Genomic DNA, 26,074 nt, shown 5'->3' with positions numbered 1-26,074 from the left:
CCGGGGCACCGGCCGGTCGGTGCGCCGCGCGCCTCCCGGGCTCCGCGGCCCGACGTTCGCTTGGGAACTGGAGGCCGAGCTAGGACGCCGGCGGCGGTGGCCCCCGGGTAACCCCTGAACGGACCCCAGAGGCGCACTGGAAGTGATCGGGTGCCAGGGCCGGCCACCAAGGGCCTCCCATTCAGTCCTCAGCACACCAGCAGAGGTGCTCCGCCCCCCAACAGCACAGCTCTGTGGCTTGGGAGCTCTAAATCCACTGAAACCTTTTCTGCCCTCCTCTCAATTTCCTGCCCGGCTTCAAACCACGGTGGACCCCTCCTTCCTTTCTGATGAACTCATCCCCGGCCTTCCAGGATACCACTCGGTCCTGGTTTTCCTCCTACCTCTCGTGCTGTTTCTCCCTGGGATCCTTCACCTCTGCCAGATCTCTGTAGAGCCCAGTTCTTGCCCGGGCCCTCCGCTATCCCTGTAGGGGAGACCAGCAGAACCCTGGTATTGAACACCAGCTATAGGCCGGTGACTCAAATGTGAATCTCTGTTGGTCCCCTCGGGGGTTGGGCGGGCGATGGTTTGTCATGCTCTTCCGTCTGCTTTTCTGTATGTTTGATATTTTCTATTAAAAAGTTTAGAAATGAGGCGCCTGGGTGACACAGTTGGTTAAAGCCTCTGCCTTCAGCTCAGGTCATGATCCCAGGGTCTTGGGATTGAGCCTGGCATTGGGCTCTCTGCTCAGCAGGGAGCCTGCTTCCTCCTCTCTCTCCGCCTGCCTCTCTGCCTACTTGTGATCTCTCTCTGTGTGTCAAATAAATAAACAAAATCTTAAAAATAAAAAAAAAAAAGTTTAGAAATGATCTCTGCCGTTAGCCCAGATCTCTCACTTATGAACCAGGCTCCTCTCTCCGGCTGTCTGGGACATTTCTGCGCGCATATCTCTCCCCATCTCAAACCTAATGCAGCAGAAATGGGACTCTTGGTGTCCTTGCCCCCAACCCCAATCAGGGCTTCAGATGCTTAAGCCAGGAATGAATATTAAGTTCTCCACACCAAATGTACCAGAAAGTCTAGAATCTATAGCTCTGGAAATATACCTGAAATCTATCTACCCGCCCCTGACACCTTCTTCCCACCACCTACATCCTGGTCACCCCGCTCTGTCTCCACTTCACTCTTGCTCTCTGCCCTACCCCTGCCTCCAACACCACCGACCCCCCCCCCCACCGTGGTTCTTCAGGTAAAATCCAGACTCCTCAGTACAGCTCATATGTGTCTTTTTCCTTCCCCACGTGCCCATTCGAAGACATGGAGCCATACAGGAGACCCGAGTGTTGGATAGAGCCGTTTACTAGTGCAACCTTTTTGAGGAACAGAGATGCAGACATTTCCCTTTTATTTTTATAGCATTAGGAATGGTGCCACCTCCTGAAAATGTCAGAATGAACTCAGTTAATTTCAAGAACATTCTACAGTGGGAGTTGCCTGCTTTTCCCAAAGGGAATCTGACTTTCACAGCTCAGTACCACAGGTGAGTCTGGGGTGCTCTTGGGAGGAAGGCCCTGAGCTGGTCACTAGGCCGGACCACAGGAAAGAAGAGTCTGACTGCCATCGCCTACATGACCGTGACAACCCACAGGGAACTTCCCTGCTGACCTTTTTCTCTCTGTCTGGGAGATTCTTGTGAAAGTTCTGTTCTCTGAAAAGAGACAAGTAAAATCTTTTTTAACTTTTTCTTGTTGGAATAGCTTATCGTTTGATGATCACAGGGCCACTGGTAGGTAGATACGGACATTTGATCACGTGGCTATGGATGTCATTGGCCAGAGCAGTAGCCTGTTGTCACACAAGCATATGGGATTTGTCACACTTGATTTTTTGTTTGTTTAAAGATTTATTTGTTTACTTATTTGAGAGAGAGAGAGCATGAGAGGGGAGAAGGTCAGAGGGAGAAGCCCGATGGGGGACTCGATCCCCAGACTTCGGGGATCATGACCTGAGCCGAAGGCAGTGGCTTAACCAACTTAGCCACCCAGGTGCCCCAAAACTGATGTTTTTTAAGAGAAAAAGCGTCACTGAGATCATCTCCACTAATGAGAGCAGGATTTCTTGAAGTCAACAGTTTGCAAGTGGGAGGCATCCAGGAAAGCTGAGGTATGCAAAACAGGAGGGTCCTTGCCATGCTATCACCCATCCCCTCCAGCAGATGATAACAGAACACTGACACGCTGCGGGGGTGCACATAATTTGCATAATGGGTGCTCAATTACTCTGTGGCCCTGTCCTGAAATAGAAGGTAAGATAGCTAGCTACTCACTGTGAAAAGCTCTAGCCTCCGAAAGCAGCAGAGGCTTACGAAGGAAGGGTGAGTGTCACCGAGACGGTTATCTCAGGGGTGCTCTGATCTCCCAGGACCGGCCCCGCCTGTCTGTTTTTCCCTCTGCCAGCCCGCCCTCATATTTGCCATCATACACCACGGGCTACATGCAGGGGACACACCTTGATACCAAGTGCAAACAGCAGCAGAAGGCCAAAGGGTGATGAACCAACACACCTGCTTCCAGTGTGACTCAGAAACAAAGACAGACAGTCACTTCGATGAAGCAGGAAGAAACATAGAGTCCCAGATCCCATTAACCCCACACTCCTTCTCATCCAGATTTCTTTTACAAACACATCCCAGGCCTGTCGAAGCAGAGAAGACATAGAAAGATGAATAAGATCGTCTTTGTTGACTTTTGGGGGCACTTCTTAGTTCTAAGGAATTCCCCGCTAACAGAATTTTAAGATTTCATTTTAAGATCAGATTTCAAGATTTTAAGATTTCAAGTACAGTGCAAAAGAACTTCCAAATAGCTTATATCCAGATTCACCGGTTTTTAAGGTTTGCCATGTTTCCTTTGTCTCTCTTTGTCTTACATCATGGCCTTTGCCCCTTAATATTTCATGAAGAATTTCCTAAGAGCAAGGATGATCTCTTACATCACCCCGTGTAGCTGCTGAGATTGGCACCTTTCATGTTGGGGCTGGACTTCCATCTGACCTATAGTCCTTCATCAAATTTGTCGGTTTCCTCAAGGACTTAGGACAGGTGATTCGGCCAGTATTTTTCCCCACTGTGTATTTTCTACCACTCCTTGGTTTGATAATTTCATGTCTGTTTCTGCGGTCTTGACAGCTCCACAGATTTCACTCTGCAAAATTAACCTCCTCCCTATCTCTCTCTCCCTGCACACCCGTTTATTCTTTGTTATTCCATTCTGTGCCCTTGTAGTAGAGGCCTTTGGTTGGGATGTTCAGTCTTGTAGGCATGAGTTCCCAGTGGCTTCCCAGCAACCTGGTGCCACGTGTCCCTTGCACGGACATCCAGATTGAGCGTGGGATATGCTGGGGCAAACAAAGCGTGTGCTGGGGTGTCCCTGGGGAAGAAATTTGATCTTGAAAAATCTGATAGCTGTTTTCCGTGGCTTGTGAAAGATTTGTTTGGAATTCAGCTTGAGAGGTTGGGTAGCACAGACTCTTACATGTGTGTGCGGGGTGGGGTGAGCAGAGCCGGCACACTTCAGGAGAATGGATTGGTGATTTGAATGTGGCAACATCTTTGAAAAGGAGATGTAAATGTGGGGAATGGGTTCTACGACGTACTTAACGGGGAGAAAAATATGTCTAGATGCCCTAAAAATGACCTGGTGAGAGAGAAGTTATTGCAAAACAACTTCTGGAATGTTCCATGTTCCAGCCATTTGATACATTAGTTTAAATGAAGGAAGTGACCTCAGGAGAGAGAGCCCCCTTTATGCTATGACCTCTGGAGTCTCCAAACGGTGGGATATTAGGCAGCCCATGAAGAGTTTGGATTGACGAATGTTTGTGGCATAGTACGAAAAAAGAGGAGATTGTAGACTACTCTGAGCCCAATTATCTCTACCTACTTTTAGCCAGAAATTGTTCTGGGCATCACCAAGGACGTGATGAGGTATGGTGTGGTACCTAAGACTGTGGGCTCTGAAGTCAAGCTGATCCCAGCTCTGTAGGGCAAGTTTCTCAGGTTCTCCATCCCTGCGCCCCATCTTTAAAATAGGAGTGATCCCTGTTCTGCCCTCCTGGACTTGAGGTCATACAGGTAAAAACACTTCCTGCCCCGCCTGACACCTATGTGCTTGACAAGTGGGCTGTTACTATTTTATCATCATCAGCTTTGTTATCCCCTCTAAGGACAGCCAAATCAGAGGAAGATACACTGAGGAACAAGTTAGGCAAAACCCCCCCTTTTTGTGAGACTAGAGCCCGGGTGCCCTCCTCAGGTGGCCACGAGGCGGTCACTCACACCTGTCAGGCTTCTCAGACATCATTTTCCTTCTTCAACTTCACGTGTCTGCCACCCTCCCTTCAAGGGTGGGTGTCAGGGCTCCAGCGCTGTTCTAAACCCATTGTATAAAACAAATCTGTGTGAGAGTGAATTGTTGCAAGATGAATGGATAAAGAAGATGTGGTGTATATATATATAATGGAGTACTATGCAGCCATCAAAAGAAATGAAATCTTGCAATTTGTGACGATGTGGATGGAACTAGAGGGTATTATGCTTAGGAAAGTAAGTCAGTTGGATAAAGACAACTATCATATGATCTCCCTGATATGAGGAAGTGGAGATGCAGTGGAGGGGGAGGGTGGTTTAGGGGTAATAAAAGAATGAATGAAACAAGATGGGATCGGGAGGGAGACAAACCATAAGAGACTCTTAATGTCACAAAACAAACTGAGGGGGGCTGAGGGGAGGTGGGTAGGGAGAGGGGGGTGGGATTATGGACATTGAGGAGGGTTTGTGCTATGGTGAGTGCTGTGAAGTGTGTAAACCTGGCGATTCACAGACCTGTACTCCTGGGGCTAATAATACATTTATATGTTTATTAAAAAAATAAAAAGAGTGAATCATTGCGTAGTTTTTCCAGAGTAATTGCAGAAATCATTTGTGGAACACTGTTTGAAATTCTTGTAACAGACCTATTTTGGCCAATCTGTGTTATATCAGTATTCACAGACTGTGTCCCTCCGCTTTCATAAATAGCATCATCAAGGAGGGAAGATTTCTTGGTCGAATATATTGAAAACTCAAGCCCATTTTGGAGAGACATGTGGTCACTAGGATACAAATGTTGCTGAGGAAGTTCTGTTATGAAGATAGACTCTTCTTTATGTTTAAACTAGTTTCTGCCCCAAATCGTTTGACCACAGACAGATTTTTTTTCTAAGATTTTATTTATTTATTTGAGAGTGAGAGGGAGAAGCAGACTTCCCACTGAGCAGGGAGCCCAACTGGGGCTCGATCTCAGGACCCTGAGATCATGATGTGAGCCAAAATCAAGAGTCAGAGGCTTAACTGATTGAGCCGCTCAGGCACCCAGGGGCAGATTATTTTTTAAACAACTTATGATATCTCAAGAATCACTAAAATCCCATGAAGCACAATTGAGGAAGTGCTCACATAAATAACACATGCTATTCCTCCATTAACCTTTGGTAGTAGGGATTTATAAAGCACCCATGAGCCCCAGAGGGACTGAAGTGAGAACTTTCATGGTTTTATTTTTCTGGTTTTACAGTTATAAGAAATTCCAAGATATGTGCACGAGGACTACCTTGACGGAATGTGATTTCTCAAGTCTTTCCAAGTATGGTGATCACACCTTGAGAGTCAGGGCTGAATTTGCCGATGAGCATTCTGATTGGATAAACATCACTTTCTGTCCGCTGGATGACAGTAAGCCACTTTGATTTCCATTTTGTCCTGATGCTATCATCACATCTTGGTTTTCTTTCCCCCTGGGGTAGCCTGGTCATGGAGGAATTTTTTTTGAGCACCCACAGAGTGGGTGGCCTTGCTCAAGGAGCTTAGGCAATATAATGATGTCATGGCTGGAAAGACAGGAAGGGATGGTCATAAAGTTAACACAATAATTAAATGTAACTCTATTAACGTTAATGCCTTGTGGGTAAGAATGAGTTGAGGCCAATGTTGTTAATAAGAAGAACCGGAAGGATGGATGTAGCACATTGGCCGGAAGGGAATGTGACATGACAGGCCGAAGAATAAAGGTTATTCAGGGCAGGGGTAGAGACAGGAAGATCAGGTACAGACAGCCAGCCTGCTCAGAATGAAGGACAGAGCAATGGATTCAGCTAATGGTAGATGCGTTGGGTCAGGCTGGCTGGTAAGCACCCAACAGAGTGTTCCCAGGTTAGATCTGGGGGGTCCTGGGGGCTCACCAGAGGTCATGAGGTGAACATAATTAGAACATCAGGAATTAGAAACTGATTAAACCACCTGATAGCAATTGAGACAGGAAGAGGATAAGGGGGGACAAGAACCTCATGAACAAAGCTCGAGGGCATCCTTCCAAGGAGAAGCTCCGGAGAAGGGCTGCGAGGATTGTGTCTGTGTGGGGCAGGGTCTTTATACCGCTTCTGGCTCTGGACCCTCATGGCTCCCACAGTTCCGCCTTTCCTGGTGGTGCCTGCAGCTAGGATATCCTTCCCTTCTTTCCCAATTCTGTCCCAGGCTTGGACAACAAAACTCTTATTTCTGGAGTCAGAAATTCTCAAAGTGTTTTATCTTTTCTAAAGGTATCTTTACAAAAGCTAAGAAAAATCAACATTAAAAGAATACTAGCAGCTTCACAGTAGTCAATTTTCCAAAACATAGTACAGGTTTCTGCTCCTGTAGTTGCTAAGTGACTTACCAGGGCCTGCCTGGTTCCAATTCCTATGTTGGGCCCATCTGCAGAAATTCCCTTTAGAAATTAATACCGTATAGATAAGCAGCTTGCCCAAAGGTCACACAGATAAGGAGTGGCCCAGTAAAGATTCCGAGCCAAGCCCCTGTGCTCATGCTGTTAGCAACAGCTACCCTACTTTGGATCCTTGCCTCTTGAAGTTCATATGACAGGAAAGTGCTGCAAGAAGTCACATAGAATCTGTTTATACTTACTTTGAAAAGGTATCTAATAAATATTCTTATCTGGTTTTTAGCTACCAGCAGATTAAAGACAAGGCAGAATGCTGGAAGCAGGCCCATTAGCAACTTCAGAAAAAAGTAATAATAACAGCAGTCAGAGAAGAAAACAGGATATAACTCAAACAGCAGTCACCCAGAGATATTTATTGTTCATTGTGCAATTATTATTGAGCATCTACTATAAGACAGGCAGATTCTTAGTGCAGAAGTTATAATAGCAAGATGGAATCTCAGCCCTCATGAAGCTTACACTCTAATGGAGGGGAAGACAGGGAAACCAACAGATACATATTTTATGACAGATGTGACTGTGGCTCTCAAGAAAATAAAGCAAGGTTCTGGGGTAGGATGTGTTGGGAGCTGCTCTTTACATAGGGCCGTAAAAGAGTCTCTCTGAGGAGGTGATATTTGAACTGAGACCCGAATAAAGCAAAGGGACTAGCCACATGAATATCCGGTAAAAGAGCATTGGGCAGAAACAGCTACAGACTTTGTTGGAAAGTATATATGATTATGTATGTTAGGCACTAAAAGTAGTAGAATTACCATCTATAGCTTCCAACCCAGCAAAAGAGATAAAGAAAATTCAACCCAATAGAAAGAAAAAAGAGGAAACACACACACACACACCTGCGTAGAAAACACAAAATAATGTAGTTGGAATAATTACAAATATATCAGAAATCACAATAAATATAAATGGGCTAAACTTGATTAATAAAATAAAATATTATCAAGGTTTGTTTGTTTGTTTGTTTGTTTAAGAAACAAACTCCAGCTACCCTCCTTGACCACATCAATCAATGTCATAGCAAAATTACATCAAAGAGCAGGGTGCTTCAGTCAACCAGTAGGTCTGCCCAATTATGAAAAATAAATGTTGATGTTTTTAAAGCGTGACTTTTGACTGTCATTTTGCTTTGTTCTCTTCCTCTTAGCCATGATCGGACCACCTGAAATGCAAGTAGAAGTACTTGCTAATTCTTTACACATGCGTTTCTTAGCCCCTAAAATGGAGAATGAGCCTGAAACATGGACCATGAGGAATATTTATAACTCATGGGTTTATAACGTGCAATATTGGAAAAATGGTTCTGATGAAAAGGTAAGCTCAGCAAATCATATGCATTTCAGACATAGGCTCCCCTTCTTTGCCTAGTGTTAGTCTGAGGCCATGACAATGGAGAAAGGAGGCTAGGAAGCCATCCAGTCAGGATCTCACAAGGTGGTAGCACCTTACGTTCCAGAGGATTTAAGACCAGATCCTCTGAGTGCCAGAAGCTTCCCAGTCTGACGTATACCTGGTATTTGTCTCGTGCTTCCCAGGCCCCATAGGAAATACACAGAGCAGACTTCCAGTGTGTTTAGCTGTGAGAGCAGGCCTTTCCCTCCCTGAAGGGAAGTTGTAGGAGAAGGTGGGTAGAGCTGACTCAACATTTGGCTGGCAGAATTTGGGGTCCACTGAATCAGGTGACAAGCTGCATGACTGCTGTTTTATGGTATAAACCACTATGCCCCATGAACACCACAGAACAGCCAAGCCCATGGTCAAGGCAGCCCCTCCCCTGGATTCTGGATGAACAGTATCACACTGACCCCACTATTCCCCCTTGCTCTCCTCCTCTTCAGGGGATGTTTCCTGAGCTAGGAGTCAGACCCTGTTGGAATGTCGCTTCTGCCACTGTGACTTTAATCACATTCTCAGCCTCAGCTTCCTCATGTCTACGAGATGGGCATAATAACCCACTTGGCGGGGCACCTGGGCGGCTCAGTCAGTTAAGCGTCTGACTCTTGGTTTCAGCTCAAGTCATGATCTCAGGGTCGAGGGATCAAGCCCCATGTTGGGCTCCATACTCAGCACAGAGTCTGCTTGAGATGCTCCCTCTCTCTCTCTACCCCTCCCCCTACATGCATGCATGCTCTCTCCTCTCTCTCTCTCTCTCTCTCTAAAATAAATAAATAAATAAATAAATAAATAAATAAAATCTTTTTTTTTTTTAACCCACTTCATTAATAAAGTGGAAATAATTACCTACTTCCCAGGATTTGGGGGATTTAATGACAATGAAAAAAATAAACTTGACCCTTTATCTGAACAACATTTGTGGTTGATACAGGGGTTTTCCTTTCCCTTATATAGACACAATTGGGCTGTTTTTATTCATCCATGGTGAGGCTTTTCCTTATACTTAGTGCTTCCGAGCTGAATGCCATCTATGGTCCATAGATACATCCATGTATGTTACGTAAGTTAAGTTACATGTATGTTACCTCCTCTATATTAAATGTTGGTTCTGTCACTTCATTCTCAAGAGTTGGGGAGGAAAGTGTCACCCTTGTGTGTTGTCATAGGAATGATGTGATAAGTGTATGTGTACCTACTGCAGAGGCCCCCAAAATCTCAAGTTAATCACCCCCTCCAAAAGCCTCCATTAAATGATGCAGGATATCAGCCTCCTTCACAAAATAGATGATTTAGCTTATAGTCAAGCCCTGGGGGGGGGGCCTAGAAAACAATAAAGAACGATGAGTTTTATAGTCACTTACAAAATGCAGATATCTCCGCTAAGCTCTGGGATGCAAAGGTAAGACAGGTTTGACCCACTCAAAGGTTAGCTGTGTACTTTTATTAAGGCTCTGTCTCCATAGCCTACCATGCCTGAGGGCCTCCCACACCAAACCTGAAAGGCAACACCCAGTTAACCTTTAGCTTCTTATCTAGAATGTGCCCACAGGATAGGCATCTGGTGACACATTGGTCCTGTCACTTGTGCCCGTCGTGTGGAAGACTTTGTTGTGGCATGCCAAGTGTTGGAAAGGCCACCTGCTTCCCAGGTCCTCCCTCTCGAGTGTCTGCAAAGTCACCAGGACTGGTTTAAATTCACTCTGGACTGAATGTTTGTGTCACCCACCAAGTTCACATGTGGGAACCCAATCCCCAATGTGCAGGTGTTAGGAGTTGGGGCCTTTGGGAGCCATGGGATTAGCAGCCTTATAAAAGGGACCCCAGAGAGATCCCTTGGCAGGTCCTTGTGCCAAGGACACAGCGTGTAGACGGCTGGCTCAGAATCAGGAAGCCACCCTCCCTAGACCCCAGGTGTGCTGGTGCCTTGGTGTTGGACCCTCAGCCTCCAGAGCTGTGAGAAATTACATGTTTATTTAGAAGCCGCCTGCTCTGTGGTGTTCTGTTACAACAGCCTGCAAAGAGTAAGACAATAGAGTTCCCTTCTAGAATGCAGTGTTAAAAGGCTGCCGTATCCAGTTCGTAAACTCGTAGCATAAAAGGCTTCAGGAAATGCTGTTTCTTCCTGATGGGAGCATGTGAGCAAATAAAATCAGAAATTCTCCAGGGTGTGAAAGCTGGCTAGAAAGGCAATCAGAGGGGACTTGAATGGGGCTTTTCACGTCTGTCCTTCCTTGCCTGCCAGTGTGGATCAACCCTGAGTTTAATCTCTGCACAAAATAGCACTGCAAGGTTGTAGGGGCATTGGGTCCCTAGGAATGAAAGCCAGGATTTTTTATTTTTAATTATTGGAAGTTATACCATACTCTTCATGCAGTCAATGGTATAATCAAATTCTTGTTGTCAATGAGCTTGGCTTTCTCCTACAATAAAGGAATAGAGAGAGACAAGCTGTCAACAAACCCAACGCCAAAAGGAAAATAACCAATTACTAAAGTAAAAAAAAAAAAAAAGCTTGTGCTCATTTTCCATTGAAATTCCTATTCACCTAACATATTTTATTTTTTGAAGATTTTATTTATTTATTTGCGAGTGATCATGAGCAGGGGAGTAGCAGCAGAGGGAGAGGGAGAAGCAGGCTTCCTGCTGAGCAGCGAGGCTGATGCGGGACCCGATCCCAGGACCCTGAGATCATGACCTGAGCCGAAGGCAGATGCTTAACCAACTGAGCCACCCGGGCGCCCCTCATGTAACACATTTTAAATAGGACCCTTCTATCAGAAAATAGAACCAAGAACCATGATGGAAACGTGGGTGCATATACTCTTCTAGTTCCCTTTACTTTGCCGGGAACTGTTTTGGTTTTCTAAACTCAGGAACAGATCATCAGTGAGGATGGCTTAGGATCCCACTAAGCTGAGTCAGGGAGTCCGTGGCGGGTTCCTTGCAGAGGAGACTGGATCCTGCCGGATGAGGACATTTCAGGGGCTCACGTGGAAAAGCAATTCAAAGAAGAAAGCTGGGCTGCCAGGGTCAAAAACCTGCCTTTGACCTAGGAGGGAAATCACATGGAGCCCCACGCCAAGGGTCCGGAGTCACCATTCTGGGGCTGCTATACCAGATTTCCCCAAACCCAACAAAAGCATGTTGTCTCAAGGTCGCGGAGGCTCAAAATCTGAGATCCAGGGTTCAGCAGCAAGAGTCCTTCCAAGGGCTGTGAGCAAGGCTCTGTTCCATGCCTGTCTCCTAGCTCCCGGGTCCCTGGCAGTTCTTGGCTTCTTGGCTCTTGGAAGCAACAACCCCATTTCCACCTCGTCTTTATGGGGGTTATGTGTCCATGTCCAGATCTCCTCTTCCCACCAGGACACCAGCCATGTTGGTTTAGGGCTGATCCTCACAAGCCTGTTTTCACATGATTCCCTCCAACTAAGTCCCTTTCCAAATACTAATTAGGACTTCCACATATGAATGGGGGAGGGGACCCAACTCAACCTGAACAACCTGATTCTTTTTCAAAAGGGAGTGGGGTGGCTTGTATGGCATCTAAACTAGAGAGTTCAGGAAACGAAGTGGTCTGTGAAGACCAGAGTCATCTCAGGGTCCCTGGAGATGAACGGGGAGGAACACCTGCTTCCTTTAGCTTCCTATTTTGAGCCCAAAGTAAAGATCATAACTGGGAAGGTTGGGCGGGGAGAGGAGGTACAGAGGCCTGTTTTTACTTTTGTCTTTGTTCCTAGTGGCCGAAGACCTGTCAATATGACTTTGAGGTCCTCAGAGATCTTGAGCCATGGACGACTTACTGTGTTCGAGTTCAAGGGTTTCTTCCTGATCGGAACAAAAGTGGGGAATGGAGCCAGCCTGTGTGTGAGCGAACAGCCGACGACGGTGAGTCTTGAGACGCACCACCTGTAATTCTGCCTCCTCCGAGCCTTTCAGATCGTTCCGGAGACCCCCACCCAGGGTGAGCGTTGGAAGGTCCCTTAGAAACCCGTCTGGCTCCAGCTGCAAGCCAGGTCGGCTCTCACTGATCAACTTCCTGCTGGAAGGAGACCACCCCCTTCTGAGGCAGCTCGTTCCCTCTTAGACCAAAGGGATGGATGGACGTGTTTTCCATTCATTGGGCTCTACCTCCTCTCACTCATCCGCGCTGTGCTCATTCTGTCCGCTCAGCTCTCCTGGTGCAAATCTTATCAGTCCTCCAAGACCACCAGCAAGGTCGAGCCCCACCACACTACCCAGAAGACTCCCTTCGCGGGGCTGCATGTCTCCAGCCCCTCAGACACATGAGGGAGAGCTTAGAGGCCTTGATCACTGTCCCCGCCAAGGGCCACTTGTCTTGGCTTCCAGGACCTCAACACAATTGCTCATAGTCCTCCCTAGTTCTTTTTTTTTTTTTTTAATGATTATTTATTTATTTATTTGGCAAAGAAAGAGAAAGAGAGAGAGCACAAGTAGGTAGAGCAGGAGGCAGAGGTAGAGGGAGAAGCAGGTGCCTCACTGAGCAGAAAGCTGGATGTGAGACTTGATCCCAGGACCCTGGGATCATGACCTGAGCTGAAGGCAGACGTTTAACAGACTGAGTGCCCCGAGGTGCCCCTGCTCCCTATTTCTTAAAAAGAGAGAGAGAGAAGGAGGAAAAGAAGAAAGAGAGAGGTGGGAAGAGTACCATTGGCCATACAGTGCGATCATTTACATACAGACATACTGCATTTGCACACAGGACGATACGGTCTTGCCCCCTGGATGTCTGCACCCACACAACAGGCTTTTTTTTTTTTTTAAGATTTTATTTATTTATTTGTCAGAGAGATAGAGAGCACAAGTAGGCAGAGCTGCAGACAGATGGAGAGGGACAAGCAGGCTCTCTGGTGAGCAGGGAGCCTGATGTGGGACTCGATCCCAGGACCCTGGGATCATGACCTGAACTGAAGGCAGACACTTAACCGACTGAGCCACCCAGGCACCCCACAACAGGCTTTTTTATTATTTAAAGACATCCTCGGGAGACTCAGCCAGCTCAGACCGTGGAAGGATGAATACACGCAGGCCCACTCCTGGCCATTTTTCATTACTGAGGCCCTCCTGGAAGCAAGACCTAGGGGCTGCAGAAATTCCTTCCAGAGGGAACAAAACTTTTCGTCCTCTGTGTCTCAGTGCAGTTCGGCGAAGATTGCAACGCTCCGATTCCACTGATTCGTCATTTCCACTTAGCAAGTTCCTGAGTGTTGCTTTTTGTCATTGAACGTATTTCTCGCCCAGCTTTGCTCTGTCTCGTCTCGTTTGCCAGAAAGAGCTTGAGGATCTTTACCCATCGTTGCTTTGCGCTCCAGGATACAGCTTCCATTATACTGTTCAGCTGCTCGCTTGCTGATCCCTGACCCATCAGAAGAGAGCAGACTTTTATATAAGCTGTGCTGGTTTTTTGTCCGAAAAGTCGCTGTAAATGTAAATGTAAAAAAACTGATAAATACCAGCTAAAATGGACACAGCCAGTGCCAAGTGCAAAGCTGTGTCAACTGTGTTCGAGACGACGTCTGGATATTTCTCGAAATAAGAGCCCCGTAATCAGGTGTGCTTAGAAATGATGGGGCCTCTCGGAAAAACGCCCCCGTATATGAGCCCCATTAGCATATCTGATGTTTCAATACCCTTTTTTGAGGATCAGCATTCCAAGGATCACAGCCTGGGAAAAACCAGCCCCTCACATGCCATACTCTCACAACGAATCCTCCCTGTCCAAAAAAAAGGGGGGAAGCAGCCATTTTGAGCTCATTTCTTCTCAAAGCCCTAATGTTGTTTTCAGTTATCATCCTTATCCTTTTTATGTGTTGGTAATTAGCCACTTAATTATCTGTTCCAGGATGTTTGTTATTTTTTCTGGAGATCCGCTTCAAGGTCACTGGCCTGGAGTTTTCTGAATCATGTTTTTTTGTTTGTTTGTTTGTTTGTTTTAAAGATTTTATTTATTTATTTGATAGAGAGAGATCACAAGTAGGCAGAGAGGCAGGCAGAGAGAGAGAGGAGGAAGCAGACTCCCTGCTGAGCAGAGAGCCCCATGCGGGGCTCGATCCCAGGACCCTGAGATCATGACCTGAGGCGAAGGCAGAGGATTGACCCACTGAGCCACCCAGGCGCCCCTCTGAATCATGCTGTTGTCGCTTCCTTGCTTTGTAAATGCACTAAGTGTTTGCCTGAATCCGGGATTCTTTCCCGTCTCACGGACACAGGCACGTGAATCTTCTGTAATCATAGTAGTACATTTTCTCAGGGCTACAGAGCCACACAAAAAATCCTCCTGTCCTCCTGGAGGGACTTCTCTGTCATTCTCTTTTTCTGTGGCCCCCAGTTCAGTGCCTCGCATCATCTGGAAGGCCAAGGTCAGTGTCCCAGTGGACCTGCCCACGTCTGGGCTGGCCGAGCCTCTCTGCAATGCCTTTAAATAATGGAAAGCCCTTCCTTCGTGGGCTGCATTATTTTCCAGGCCACACGTTATTTCTACAGCACTTCTCTCTGGTTTTGTTTTGTTGTGTGTTTTGGGGTTTTTTTTTTTTTTTTTCTCATTTTAGTCCTCTCTTGAATCATTCTTACGTGAATCAGAATTCTGTACCTTGGGGCGCCTGGGTGGCTCAGTGGGTTAAAGCCTCTGCCTTCAACTCAGGTCATGATCTCAGGGTCCTGGAATCGAGTCCCGCATCGGGCTCTCTGCTTGGCAGGGAGCCTGCTTCCTCCTCTCTCTGCCTGCCTCTCTGCCTACTTCTGATCTGTCTCTGTCAAAGGAATAAATAAAATCTTTAAAAAAAAAAAAAAAGAATTCTGTACCTTGGGAGCCCCCAAGCTGCTTGAATCGTGAGAATCCCTGGTCTTAGAATTATCCTTTTTGTGGGGTGCCTGGGTGGCTCCGTCATTATTAGTAATGACATTCTTAAAGTCACATTGTGAAGGATCCCTAATGGTCCTGAGACCTTTATGTCACAAGACATGCTTTGAGAGCTACAATTTGGCCTATGAGAGAAATATTTCAAATATTTTGTGACTCTAAACGATCACCCAGGAACTGACAAAACCCAAGCATTTTATAAAAGGAAAGCATAACCCATGGAAAACCTGCTTTTGTCAAACATTTTAGGTTTGTGTAGACATAGCTCGTTTGAACCTCACAACCCATTTTTCCGTGAGAACCTTGTAAGGATCTACCCCTTTCACAGACTGGAAAATCAAGGTTCAGAGAGGTGAAGCAACTTGGCCAGCGTCACTCAGCTGGTAAATGAATGGGGACAGAGAAGGTTACCTTTCCCGTAATTTACTGCCCCTGGACTCATTCCCCAGGTGAGCACAATTTCCCTGCGGGTGAAACAGGGAGAGTCAGTCCTCCGGGCCACACCATCAAGTGGAACTGAAGGAAGTCAGAGAGCTTTCTGGGGAGCTCTAGGTCCTCTACCTAGGTCCTCCCCTAAGGCCCAGCCCTTGTGAAGCAATGACCCGTTCTCTCTTGGGGTGACTCACAAAGGCATCGTCTGAACTTTGTTGCCATTGACCAGGTGTGCTTGTGAAGCATCCTTAAACCAGCGATGGCGACACGTCCTGCCTGGACCACAAGGGGACCGGGCGCGGCCCTCCAGCGACTGTGGTGGGCTCAGGGGCTTAATCCTTGTCCGCTGAGTGGGGGGGCCCCTCCGTCTGGCTCGCTCACCTTGTGACCCTGCGTTCACCAAGAACAGACACATTTGGGTTGAATGTGCTGAAAATATAGGCTGGCAGGTGCCCCTCCTCAATTCTAGCAAGTGAGGCGACTTTGCAGGGGGTCTGGGAGGAGGTCCCTTGAGCTCAGGGCCCAGGCCGGAAAGATGGTGATGACCAGACCACTGCCAGCATGAATGGAAACAAGGAGGGGCGAGGGAGGAGGGCAGGCCCATCCCAACCCCTGCTTCCCACCCCCTCACCACAAACACCACATGGGTTCAGACATGCAACGCCTGTGGGCGCGCACTGCTCAGTGTGGGGCTTGGGGGGCCGGCAGCCAACCCAGCCCCGGCGAACTTCGGTCTGCCCTGGGCAAGTAGGAATCGACATTTTCTCCGCAAATAAAAGGACTCCCTTCTAAAAAGACTCACTCTTAAAGGGCAGGGTTCATTGGCTTGTCCTCTCTGGGCCCCAGAAGCTTTGGGTTTTAATCAGGAGGGTGGTGCCGGTTGCCAGGCTCCTGGCGTTGGGAGGGTGGGTGGCCCTGGGCAGCAGGAGAAGGCGCCTGGTGCTGAATGCGGGGAGCCGGGACCACAAACGCCCGGGTCAGAGACAAAGCTGGCGGGTAGAGCAGTAAAAACAGATTTTATTCAGTAAGGACTTGCAGGAGGGAAAGAGCTACCCGGGTGTTTTAAAGGACGAGCAAGAGAGGGGCAGAGAAGAGGGGCTCGGGGAACGGACACATCACATAGCAGCTGAGAGGGGCCTAGGGCAGCGTCCACGCTGCTCCATCGGCGTCGAATGCCAACTGGCGTTTATCAAGTCAGGCTCCCCCTTCCCGCCAAGGCTGGGGGACAGGGGGTCTCCTTCACGAAGATCGCAATTTAGAGGAATGGCTGCAGGTCCTTGAGAAAGGTAGCCCTGGGTTTTAGGAGACACAGGTGCATCTTGAAGGGGCGGAGGAAGGATTCACAGGCATGAGCTTTGGATAGCAAAGGCTCTAGGAAAGGAAGGCCAGGTGTTGGCAGAAGAGGCGGCGAGTTCTTTTGTGACTTTTTCCAGACAGAAACCCACAGTGGGTGCTAGGTCGTGCCAGCCGCAAGGCCACTAGAGGCCACACTGGAGTTCAGGTGGGTGTCTGAGTGGCCGGAGGGCTCGGATGGTGGTGTCATGCCAAGAGCTTTTGCCCTTCTCAGTACAAAGCCCCACAGCGCATGCATTTCCTTGGGGCTCTGGGCTCCCGTTTCCTGCGTCCAGGCAGCAGAGGCTTCTCCAGAAACCTGGGGAGGCTCATTGCTCAGAGTCCCTGCTAAGTGTTCTCCTCGGGTATGTCAGCAGTCGTGCCCGAAACCAAAGCTGGAAAAAGACAGGAAGGGGGTGGAGGGTTGTGGGGGGGGCACTTGCTGGAAACCCCTGGATCCTTGAGCAGGTGTCCCGTGTTTCCTCCTCACCGGCCCCCTCCCGAGATGGGCGTCTGGCCCCGTTTTCAGGGATTGCCATGGTGACGGAGTGCGGAGGTCGGGTGACCCAGGTGTCCTTGACTGCAGCCTAACGCAGCACCCCACCCCCTGCTGTCCCCACAGAGACAACCCCACCCTGGACTGTGGCCGTGGTCCTGGCAGCGTCCTTGTGCGCGGCCCTCTTGCTGCTCGGCTGCTCGGCCCTGCTGTGGTGTTTGTACAAGAAGACCAAACACGCCTTCTGCCCGGGGAACTGCCTGCCGCAGCACCTGAAGGAGGTAGGCCTGGGATGGGCCGGGGCTGGAGAGGAGGCCTTTCCTTGCCAGCCAGCTCTTGACGTGAGAGGGGACGACCAGAACTTAAAGTCTACCAGGACTCCTGCGGGAAAGGCCCTCCCTCTGGGAACCCTCTAGACCGGCAGTCGGCTAACTCTCCCCTGAAGGGCCAGATAGAGCAAATATTTTAGGCCTCGTAGCCCAAGAGGCAAAATCAAGATACTGTATAAGTACTTATAAACCCGCTTAAATGTAGGCATTTAAAACTCTTAAAACCGTGCTGAATTCCTGGGTTTCGCCATAGTTTGCTGACCCTGCTCCGGACTCCCAGAGCCTAAAATTGCGAGCGCAGGGAGCACCAGGTTCCCCGACTGGGTCTCTGGGAACGCTGGTAAGCGGGGCCACTCCTGTGTCTGCCCTGAGGAAGCTTCTGGTGGTTGTTGGCCCTCTTTGGCATCCCTGGGCTCGTGGACACATCACCCCACTCGCTGCCTTCGTGTTCACGTGACGTCCTTCCTGTGTGTGTCTGCGTCCCATGTCCTCTTCTTCTAAGGACACCAGCCATATTGGATTTGAGGCCAAAGGAGTTCATTTTACCTCAATTACCTCTGTAAAGACGCTATCTCCAAATTAGTCACATTCTGAGTTGGCGACCCTGGGAGGGGCAGCAGAGCCCCTTGGCTGGAGCTGAAGCTTGTTTGAGGAATGATATGCCGTCCCGGTTCCACAGGCCCTTGGTCAGCACCACTGAGGTCTGACTGGCCCCGGGGGCCCTGGGGCCTTCTCGGAGTTCAGAAATGACACAGAAACACAGAGCCGCTTCCCTGAGTCCACACACAGGCCTCTCCCACAGACTTCCTCTTCCCTGACCCTCCCGTCTCTCTTCTTCTGGTCCCCTGACCGCACCAGCCTAGCCATTAACCTCTGCCTGTGAGTTCAGGAGGAGCCCAATCTTGGGCCACTTTTCTTCCAACACAAGAAGAGCACCAGTGGAGGGCTTCCTCCTCTCCATTGCCATGCAGGGCCGTCCAGTTCAGCCCCTGGTGCTACCACAGGCCATTTTGGGTTTGCGCACATGTGCTGTACCCAACTTCCCATGAACCATGTTTGACCTTTTCCCACTCCCTCAACTGCCCGCCCCCCACCCCTGTGGTCATGGTGTGAACAGAGGCAGACGTGCTGGTACCGCAGGGGTGCATAGTGTGGGAGGCTGGGCCCCATGCCTATGTCTCCTGAGACCTCGCTGTAGGACCCGGTGGGTTCAGCAGGCCTTATGAGGGTGACTCACTTCTGGGTGGCCCAGGCTCCCAGTGTCCTGGACTGTCTCTCCCAGTTCCCTGGAGCTGTTTTTCCAACAGGGTCTAATTCCCTGCTGTGTGATGGCCTCACCTAGTCCCCAAACTGTAGTGATCTGCACCGTGATTCAACTTTTAGGATTTGACAGATACTCCAGCCAGCATCTTTTCCCACCACAGACCCTTTGGGGACCTGCCACAGCACGTAGCCAGTTCACGTTCAATTGATGTGTCATCATTGGCGGATCATGCTGGGCCTTCATAGCCCTGCACCAACCAGCCACAAGATGTGGCTAGGGCACCCTGCTCCGTGGCCCATACCTTCCGCAGGGCCCTCTCCTGCCCGTGGCAGCTGTCCTGTGTCACTCTGTGAGTTGCATTCCCAGGGCAGAACATGCTGCCTCCAGACCCATGAGGCCCACCTAGCGTCACGCTAGTTCTTAGCGGGGGTGGGGGGGGAGCATCGTTGGTTCTTTACCTTGGAGAGGACGTCCAGCTCGTATCCCCCACGGAGCCCCTACAACTTTGCTGATACGGCAGGTCCCTGCGTCCCAGGGAGTGTCCCACGCTCCAAGATGCATGTGCCCATCCACAGCCTTGTCACTTCTATCCCTTCTGGTCCCGTGGTCACATTGTCATGATAGCTGATGCCAGGCCTGGTCCCCAGACCACCCAGTTGGGGGCTATAGACTACCACCGGGAAGGACACAGTTGCACGGTCAAGGCCCCTCTCTTCTCTATAGCGCAGTTTCTGAGACTACTCTGCTGCAAGCCAGGCCAGCCCCAGGTTCCCCAGAGGCTAGGGCACAAGCACCTCCACAGTGAGGGCTGGTCTGGGCCATGCAGCAGCCACGGTGGGTGGCAAGTGAGACACGTGACCCCAGGCAAGTGTTTCTGAGTGGCTAGGGACCTTTTAACAAGAGGTGTTCACCAGGATGGCGGTGCCAGAATGAGCCAGGAGGCCTCTGTGAGCTCTTGAGAAGCAGGGGGAACAAAGGGGGAAAGACCCATTGTTTGGGTGGAAAGTGTTTTAAGTGGAGATGGAGCAGGAAACACAGCTAGTCTCTTGAGATGGGGCAGGAAGCACAGCAAGTCACTTGCTGTTTCTGCTTCTGGCTCGCCATCACAGAGACGGGTCAGACAGGAAAGGACAGATGGGACTACGTGCGTCCAGGCAAGTCAAAGCCAGAGATGGGCACAGCGAAGGGCTGGCTGGAATGAGCCCCCTCGGAGGCTAGAAGACTTTGCAGACCCACCTGCAGAGCCAGCCACTGTGATCGATCTGAGAAATGCCGGCAGGTGCTGGAGAAGGGGAGAGTTGGGGTAGGGGGGTGGTGAGAACGAGGGAGGCGCCAGGAAACTATGTAGACTGAGATCATTGCATCATGAAATTCACTAGCCTGAGGCACGATGTAAGGGTCCCCTCACCATGGCCCAGAGAATACTTGAAAGTTCTGGGAGACTTAGTGGGGATGGAGACTTTGCACTGAAGCCATAGGGAGGTTTATCCAATAGGATATATTGAGACTGTGTGTGTGTGTGTGTGTGTGTGTGTGTGTGTGTGTGTGTGTCTCCCACCCGGAGACCAGCCTGGTCCTTGCTTTCCTAAGACTTACAACACGTCTTCCTCTGTTCTTCTTTCCTGTCCCCTTGCCCTGGAGAATCGAGAATGGCTCTAGTCCATTCTTACGAATCCACTGGACCCAAGGATTTGGGGAAGTTCCTTCTGCCCCCAGTGTCCTCCTTTGGACCTAATTCCTCTTGCCACCACCCCCCCTTCCATCAGCTGCTGGAGACCCAGAAGGTGGGAGGTGGAAATCCTGACAGGTCCACACCAGGGGCAGTGCCACTGCCAACAGCTTAAATGAAGTCCCATCAAAGGGCTGAGTGTGGAGATGACATTACGAGGGCAGCAGACTGTCGGGGTGAAGCTACAAGTCAGCAGCGGAGGGGAGAAGGAAAGACACAGTGCCCTGAGACTGTCTCCACCTTGTCCTGAAGACACTGGTGGAGCTCCAAGGAGGGAAATTGGCAGACTTGAAGTCAGCAGATGTTCGGGGAAACACAGCTGGGCATCTTTCATGGTTCAAAGAGCGGGAGAGACCCAGATGGTTAGACTCAGGTTCTGGCCTGTAACCAGCCCCCAACCCCCAGCTCCGGGGAGGGAAACTGACAAGGCCGTACCCATAAAATGCACTACACAGAAACTTAGCACGAGCCACGTGTGTTTTAAATTGGCTAGTAGCCATGTCTGGGTTTTTTTTTTTTTTTAAGTAAATAAGGGAAGACGAAATTAACATTAATGATATATTTTATATAACCCAGTATATACAAAATAATCATTTCAATACGTAATGAATAGCCTTTTTAATACTTGAAATACTGACCTTCTCTTTTCCTACAAAGCCTTCGGAATCTGGATTCTGACTAGCCACATTTTAGGTGGTGAGTAAGCCACACGTGACTCGTGGCTCTCCACGGTGCAGGACTGAGGGTTACGGACCCATCGGGTGCTGGCGAGCCCCAAAGAGGACCCTTAAACCAGCCGGAGGACACGTGGGAGATTCTGTTCTTTTTCCAAGACGTGTTCATCCCGTGCCTGCAACGTGCTGCTTCCTAGAGGAGGTGACGCTCGGGCCACATTTATGCCACAACATTGGGATCGGTCTAAAAAAATGTCCCTCCCAATTTACAAGAAAAATTATCAGAGGGGGACCTGATTGCATCATCAGAGGGTGGCCTGAGGTGCAGATTCATGGTTGAATTTTTAGAAATTGTGGTAAAACACACAGAACGTAAAATTTGCCATCTCGACCATTTTTAAGTGCGTAGTTCCGTGGTGTTAAGTGCCTTCATGCTGGGTTACACTGGTGGGCAGCCAGCGCCGCTGTCCGTCGCCGGAACTTTTCCATCATCCCAAATAGAGTCTGTCCCCATTAAACAAGAACTCCCCCTTTCCCCCACTGCAGCCCCCGGCACCCCCCATCCTTCCTACTTTCTGTCCGTGAATTTGACTCCTTGTGGGACCTCACCTTTAGTAGAGTCATACAACATTCGTCCCTTCGTGTCTAACTTACTCCACCTAGCATAACACCCTGCATAGCAGGTGTCAGAAATCCATTCTTTTTCAAGGCCGGATAGTTTTCCACAGTATGGATAGGTCACATTTTCCTTGTCCATGCCAGCACTGACGGACACCTGCGTTGCCCTTACCTTCCGGTTCTTTCTTTGAGACCCAGCTTTCTGTTCTTCTGGGGATGTATTCAGAAGTGAAATTTTGCACTGTATGGCCATTCTATTTTTAAACTTTTGAGGAACTCTGATGCTGTGATTGTCACATGCTTTACGCCAGCCTTCTCCAGCCAGGAGTTCCATATAAAATCTGTGTAAGCCCAGAAAAAGGAATGGGGAAATTTTGATCACTGACTTTGTGGGTTTTTTTCTTTTCTTTTTTTTATCCCTCTCACAGTTTTTAGGCCATCCTCATCACAGTACGCTTCTGATTTTCTCCTTTCCGCCCGCTGATGAGAATGAAATCTTCGACAAACTGAGTGTCATTACACAAGTCTCGGAAAACAGCAGGCAGAATCCTGGCAATGGCAGCCCCCCCGAGGCCCCATCTGGGCAGGGGTCCTCCGAGCTGGTCCCCGAGGAGGGAGTGCACACCGAGGGGTACAGCACCCCCCTCCTCCTCTCGCCCACCTGTGAGGGTCAGCAGGAAACCACCTGAGCAAACCCCGCATCTAAAACTCTCAGATTCCAGGACAAGATCTGAACAACCAAAGAGCTAGATTTTAAAGGCTCGCTTGGCAAAAAAAAAAAAAACACTCCACGGTGGGAATGTGTTGCTTTATAATGGCCTCAATGATTAAAAAAAAAATTCTTGATCACTGAGGAGTATAATTTCCAGCCTCTTCTGCTCACTACTATGAGGAACAATTTTTAATTAGAAGAAACAAAAATACTTAAAATGAGGGATAAAAAAACGAGATGCGGCAAAATCCAGCCAGATGGCCAAGAGACGGATCCGGAAAGCAGCCTCAAGTCACGGTGGCGAGCGAATTTTTGGGATTCTCAGGGATACTTGGACTGGATTTATTTTGCTACCTGTACGTGTTCTTTATAGTGCTGGTGCTCTAGTACAGTTTTATTCTCTAGTTCATCTGTATGCGTGAACGGTGCCACGTTTGGGTACTTGGCAGATAGTGCGTGAGGCTCTCATTTGCTATTTCCTGTGTCCATTCCACAGGTATTCCTTGGTCCTTTCCTCCGTCACACAGGAACAATGCTGGGGGGGGGGGGGGGTCTAATGGTATCTGGGAGCGATCAGTCCAGGAAGCCTTGGGTTCCACTCAGGCACCTGCTAGCGTGTGATCCTTCAGCTTCCTCATCTGGACATGGAAATCAAAAGACCTAAGGATTAGTCATATTCCATGAAAAGCACCACCCCCGGGGGCGCCTGGGTGGCTCAGTCGGCTGGGGTCATGATCTCAGGGCCATGGGATCGAGCCCTGTGCTGGGCTCCACGCTCAGGGCGGAGTCCGCCTGAGGATTCACTCTCTTGATCTTCCTCTGCCCCTCCCCCTTCATGCTCTCTCTGTCTCTTTCTAAAATACATAAATCTTAAAAAAAAAAAAAAAAAATTGGCTTCTGGGTGGCTGTCATTAAGCGTCTGCCTTCAGCTCGGATCTTGATGGCGAAAGTCCCGGGATCAAACCCTGCATTGGGCTCCCTGCTCAGCAGGAAGCCTCTTCTCCCTCTCCAAGCCCCTTGCTTGTGCTCCCTCTCTGTGTCTCTCTCTGTCAAGTAAATAAATAAAATCTTAAAAAAAAAAAAGTGTTGTCTCCAGTAGGCACTCAGTAGGCACTCAACAAACAGTAGCTCTTCATATCAGCAATACAATCTCATGGGTATGACCTTAACCCCACACACTGGTCAGCAACCAGTGTCCCTTCCTCTGTGTCAGATTGCCCAATAAAACAGATTCCTCAAAGGCCACAAAAATGGGGGAAAATACTTCTTGGAATGACTTGACATTCTTAAAATGAAATGTCATGGGCTCAGGAAGTGGGGGAAAGGCGGGGTGGGGGTAGGGCTGGAGACGAGAAGATCGTTGACCTTCCTTGCACTCATTTTACATTTCAGTATTTTTAAATTATTTTCAGTAACACTGTGAGGGAGGGATCACCATATTTTCAATTTTTTGTGCCCCCAGACATCTTAATTGGGGTCTGGGGCTCATCTTGAGACAGGGGAGAGAAATTGATTCTCTTCCCCAGTTAAGCTCTTACTTCCTAAACACGCATCGACGTGGGAGGGGCACTCAACTTGGGGAGGCATCTGGCTCAGGAGAGAAGAAAAGAGACACCCCATCACCCACCCTCTCCCCGCTGTGGACTCTCAGCATTCTTTTGCTCCCCTCGCACCTGACTCTCCTGCATGTGTCTGAGGAATCTCCCCCCTTGCAGATGTGAAACTCTCCCTCTCTCTGGGGGCTCCAAATGTTGCATTCTCATTTCCCAGACCCCTCACTGCTGGCCTAGAGGCTCCAGCCCAGCTTTGACTTAGAAGGTGGGCACCAGCAGCAGAAGCAGGAGCTTGGGGAGAAGTAGCCAATGGCCAACCGGGGCTCACACCAGCACATTGACGTCCCCACCAGAAGGGGTCTGATTTGAACATTGCTCCTGCTTGGATCCCCACTAAAGCTATTTCCCTCCAACTCTTCTAGAAAATCTGTGAGCTCCTCTCCATGTCCATCTCCAAACTCCTTTTCTGCTTGTATCAGCCCCGATCAGTTCTCATCTTTGCATCTAAAACCTTGAGCAGGGGCCCCTGGGTGGCTCCATCAGTTAAGTGTCTGCCTGTGGGTCAGTTCTTGATCTTGGGGTCCTGGGATCGAGTCCCGCATTCGGCCCTCTGCTCAGCAGGGGGTCTGCTTCTCCTGCCTATGCCTCTTTTTCCCCTCTCCCCACTCATGTGTCCGTGTGCACACACTCTCCCTTTCCCTACCTCCCTCTTTCTCTCTCTCAAATAAATAAAATCTTTAAATATTAAAAATAAAACCCTGAGCAGGCCACCAAGAGTGGAACGGCATGGATGTGGATTTCCCAGGCCTAAAAAAGCACATGCAGGAGGAAGGTGGGCATGAGACATCTCTCTGCTTGGTTTCCTACTTGAAGGAGTTGACAGAAACACCTTCCCTTCAGAAGTGGGAGGTCCTGAAGGGTTTAGGGAAAAGGAGTTGAAGCCCAAGATTGGCTAACTGGAGCCTGAGGGACTAACAGCCTCCTACCGAGGATCGGAGACACGAGGTGCAAAGACAAAGGGAGAGAAAACTATGGGTCCTCCCCTGCCGAGAGCTGGCAACTGATGCCTTGCCCTACTGGGAAAGACCCCAGGTATTTTGTGTGGTAAGGGTGGAACCAGGATCACCTCAGCGACCAAAGGTTCAAAACACACTGAGAAATGCACTGTTGTCTGCTCCCCTCACGCTGCCCACCCTCCCCAACTCCCACTGCTGACAGACATTTTCTTAGTGCTGAGAAGCAGCGCCCTCTCCTTGTATTCCCCATCCCCCTAAGTACTCCTTTCATCTCTTAACCACCTCTTTAATGATGCGATCTGCTCTTGCCTTCAGCACAGTAAATAATGGACACGTCTATCCTTTGGCAATCTTGATGATAAGGAATGCCGATTTGACTTCCGTTTCCCACAACATGGCTGACTAGACAACCTTCCTGACCCTTAGATGAAATCAACTGAAATGTTGGAGTAATGCTTAAAAAAAAAATTGTAGTTATTTCCTAACAAGGAAGGAAGGAATATCCAGAGGCCAAAATCTACAGAAGCTGACCAAGTGTCACGATTCACCTTGAGGGCATTTGACAAACCCTGTGGGTATCAGTCTCTCACAAGTTCTGAGGGGACCGAAGACAAAGACCAGTTCTCACCTAAGGCAGGGTCTCAAGGAGCCCTCTTCATAAATCTGAAAATTCAAAGAGCCATCCCCTCTGTGTAAGGACTACTAGGAATAAATGAATCCCATCCTGCGACCATATTTGTTTCCTAGGGCTGCCCTCACAAAGTACCACACACGTGATGACTTAACAGAAACATATTCTCCCACAGTTCAAGAGGCCAAAAATCCAAAATCAGTATCACCCAGCTGAATTCAA

The 26,074-nt window shown here is 49.0% G+C and overlaps 1 protein-coding gene across 1 annotated transcript in view; it reads left to right on the top strand.

Moving 5' to 3' along the window:
- LOC309847690 (uncharacterized protein) overlaps positions 1 to 22,789 on the top strand; it is a 55,499-nt gene extending 32,710 nt beyond the window's left edge. The window contains exons 12-17 of the mRNA XM_082698360.1: positions 1,399 to 1,522; positions 5,595 to 5,752; positions 7,945 to 8,111; positions 11,927 to 12,074; positions 17,453 to 17,607; positions 22,369 to 22,789. Coding sequence (XP_082554486.1) covers positions 1,399 to 1,522; positions 5,595 to 5,752; positions 7,945 to 8,111; positions 11,927 to 12,074; positions 17,453 to 17,607; positions 22,369 to 22,629 — 1,013 coding nt within the window. The 3' untranslated portion in view covers positions 22,630 to 22,789. The remainder of the gene's footprint in view (positions 1 to 1,398; positions 1,523 to 5,594; positions 5,753 to 7,944; positions 8,112 to 11,926; positions 12,075 to 17,452; positions 17,608 to 22,368) is intronic.
- The last annotated feature ends 3,285 nt before the right edge of the window (positions 22,790 to 26,074 follow it).

The sequence above is a fragment of the Mustela nivalis genome (assembly GCF_964662115.1).
Source record: "Mustela nivalis genome assembly, chromosome: 1".
Lineage (NCBI taxonomy): Eukaryota > Metazoa > Chordata > Mammalia > Carnivora > Mustelidae > Mustela > Mustela nivalis.
The sequence above is the reverse complement of the archived record's forward strand: the minus strand, read 5'-3'. Positions and strand labels throughout refer to the sequence as shown.